Source organism: Tupaia chinensis, unplaced genomic scaffold (genome assembly GCF_000334495.1).
Source record: "Tupaia chinensis unplaced genomic scaffold, TupChi_1.0 Scaffold138407_1, whole genome shotgun sequence".
Lineage (NCBI taxonomy): Eukaryota > Metazoa > Chordata > Mammalia > Scandentia > Tupaiidae > Tupaia > Tupaia belangeri.
The window spans coordinates 1,380,183-1,383,574 of NW_006198305.1; the positions used below are offsets into that span (position 1 = coordinate 1,380,183).

General features: G+C 46.1%; 1 protein-coding gene across 2 annotated transcripts in view; it reads right to left on the reverse strand.

The window, feature by feature from the left end:
- VIRMA (vir like m6A methyltransferase associated) overlaps positions 1-1,932 on the reverse strand; it is an 83,825-nt gene extending 81,893 nt beyond the window's left edge. For both annotated transcript variants that reach the window (XM_027765468.1, XM_006161291.3), the window contains exon 1: positions 1,814-1,932. In XM_027765468.1, coding sequence (XP_027621269.1) covers positions 1,814-1,876 — 63 coding nt within the window. In that variant the 5' untranslated portion in view covers positions 1,877-1,932. The remainder of the gene's footprint in view (positions 1-1,813) is intronic.
- Between the last annotated feature and the right edge of the window lie 1,460 nt (positions 1,933-3,392).

The following is a 3,392-nucleotide window of genomic DNA, read 5'->3' on the forward strand; positions in this document are numbered from 1 at the left end:
CCCACATGGCCAACCATGGTTCAAGTCCCAGACCTGGTGGCTTGTTTCTCTCTCTCTCTCTGTTTCTCTCTGATCAAATTAAAAACTAGTATAAATAAACAAAAGTAAACAAATAGTTCTTTTAAAAAGAAAAAGATTGAGATTGTCAACTTTTTATTTTGCCAAGTAAAGTATTAAAATATAACCACTATTGGGACCAGCAGATGCGGTAATGGTTATGTCGCTGGATTCTCACATGGTTGACTGCAATTCAAGTACTAGAGCCAGTAGCTTAAAACTCACCGGGTGCATGTGCGTGAGTGCCCAAGATCCCAAGGGAAGAATGGAGGAAAAGGGACTGTGGTGTGGCCATCCCCTCTAGGGAATGATTTTTCACCGTCTGTCTGTCTCTATCTCTCTGGCAAGCCCACATGCCCTATAGCAAAAAAAAAAAAAGCTTGCTCTTAAAAAAAAAAAAAAATGATACAATCGCTATCTACTTTGTCACTATTTCGGAAAAGAAAAACACTTTAAACATCCTTCCAGTATTTACTGAAAACCTATACTTTGCTACACACTGTCCCAGACACTAGAGATACAACTGAAAATAAATGACACTCTATCTTCATGGAACTTGATACAAGAACACACTTGGAACAAAAACTGAAAAAAATAAATAATATCTAGGCCAGCTTGTGATTCAGTGGTTAAGGAAGCCGTATCCCACTTAACTGTGAGAAAACACACCAGTCAGGTGTGCATACATGCCCAAAATCCTAACGGGATGAAACAAAAGGAGACTGGATTGCTGCATGACCACACCCCATGGGGTGTGCTTTCTCCTTCTCTGTCTGTCTGTCTCTATGGCAAGCACAGATACTCTGTGACAATTTTTTTTTTTAATTCTATAGATAAAAAAGAATCTCTAGGAAAAAAATAGTTCTTTAATTTGATTAAACTTGCATAAAGATGCATTATGATATTTCTTTTTTTGTTTCAATTTCTGAGAATTTCGTTAAAGTTCATTTTTGGCCAGCTTTGGGGAACCTTTAGTGAACTAGATATACTCAATTAACATATCACAGAGCCAATCCCCCTCGCAGGGATGCTCAAATAATTCAGTAAAGAAAGATTACTCCACAGCTCACCACTCTTCGACCTTAAAACAATACATCTGCTTTGTGATCACAGTTCAACTGCAATTCTCTCAGCCCGACCCTCTTCACATGTATTGTCCGTGCTAAGGACTTTTCGGTGCAAGCATCTCAGGTCCTAATGTGTGTAATCTTCCCAAGAGGTAAATATTAAAGTTTCAGGGCAAACTGGAGAACGCCACAAGCCCAAACTGAATGTGTCACAACTGGGCAATATAATTCCCGTTAGAAAAGGGACCTGAAAGAAGGGTTTGGGAACCCCGTTAACGTGGAAACCACTAACTAAAACAGCGTGAGCTGCTCAGACCCCAGAGCTGTCAAACACAAGCTGCTCAAGACCCCTCCCAAATGCTATTTGAGGTAAGTTTCAGAACCACTGATGTTCCTCAAGGCTCAGGGGTAACAAGGAAAAAAAACGGAGGGGGGGGGGTGAAAGGCAACGCAAATAGAGCAGCAAACTCAACCAAGAACACGGAGACTCAAGTTAGAGCAGGAAAATGCAGGGGCCACCACTGCCTTCCCTCAGACGCGGTGCTCACACGCAAACTGGGGGGAGGGAGTGTGTGTCTATGAGGAATTAGAGCGGCAATCTGCAGGAGAAAAAGTCGGGAAGGCCTAACATCTTTTTATAAGGGTCCCACGTCTAGAAGAAAAGTCGAAATTAATTCGCCAAGCCTTACCTCAGCACTCGGGTGTTTAAAAGTATCTAAAAATAGCAACTCCATCGCCGAGTCCACCGCCATGTTTGCAGCGGGCGGGGGACAGGAGGAGGACTTCCGGGCCAGCGCTCCAACCTCGGCGGCAGCGGCTCAGGAGAGGGAGAAACAGCAGCACTTCCGGTGACCAGGACGCTAGCGCCGCAAACCTCGGCCTATCGCAAAGCGTCCGCTGCCGGAAGTCGCCCGCCCCGCCTTCTCCAGCGCGGCGGAGGGCTCCCTCGGAACGCTGGGGGAGGGGAGGGGAGAGGAGGGGGCTACGGAGTCTCCAATGGTCCAAACCCTGTCGTTAGTCGCGTTCTAGAGCCACGAAAAGCTCTGGGGTGTGGAGTTGAGAGCAGGATTTAGAAATGGTGAAGGGGAGGGGAGGTAATGCTGCCAACTCTGCATACCTAGCACCGTGTGCTCTCTAAAACTCAGCCTTTCCAGCTCCGAGAGCCAAAGAGATGCAGCGAGAGGTTGAAAAGTACAGAGGAAAGGAAACTATTGTCTTGACAAATGAAGAGATTCTGTGTTTTCTGATCTGTAAGATGTGAAGAATAATACCTAACTAGTAGGGAGATTGTGAGGATTCATTGAAGTAAAATTCAAGGACTTGTGAAGTGTGTAAATGTGAAAAGCCAGGGACCAGCAGTTGGCATAATGGCTATGTCGCTGGATTCCCATGTAGTTGACCTCTTTTCAAATCTCAGACCCGTGGCTTAAACTGAGGCCGGGCGCGTGTGCATGCGTGCTCAAGATCCCGAGAGGAGAATGGAGGAGAAGGGATTGCGGTGTGGCCATACCCCCTGGGGGGCGATTTCTCACTTTCCGTCTCTGTCTCTCTTTGTCTTTCTGGCGAGCGCATGCGCCCTATAGCAAAAACCTCTCCAAAAAAAAAAAAAAAGTGAAATACCACAACTAATAAAAGGAGGAGGTGGTGGCTTGGTGGTAAAGGCAGCTAGATCCCACATGGTCAACTGTACTGTTCCCGTCTGGATCCAGCCGCTTGAAAAACACACCGAGTATGTACATGGGTCCCCAAAATCCAGAGAAGAGAATGGAGCTGAAGGGATTTCAGTGTGGTCATGCACCCCTAAGGCGTGCTTTCTGACTTTCTGCCTCCAGAAAGCGCACATGCGTTATAGGAAAAAATAAAATAAAAAGGGCAGGGGGGTGAAATAGAGTTATTAAGACCAGCCGCAGTGAGGCAGAGCTAATGCAATGCTTCACAATACTGATGCCATATGGGAAGATCTCTATCTCCTAGGTCTCCCTGCCCACACAGGGTATGGACCCGTGCCTGTGATCCTGGCTGTTGGATTACTGGGTGAAGACCCTGTTGGGTGGGGTTGCTTCTCTCTGTGTCTATCTCATAAAAGAAATTTTTAAAAAAATTTAAAACGGAGGTTAAGAGTTTATCTCTTTTTTTTTTCTTTTTTTGGAGAGGTTTTTGCTATAGAGCTCGTGCGCTCGCTAGACCGACAGACAGAGAGACAGAAAGCGAGAAATTACCCCCCCCCCCCAGGGAAGGGCCACCCCCAACCCCCTTCCCCTCCTTCCT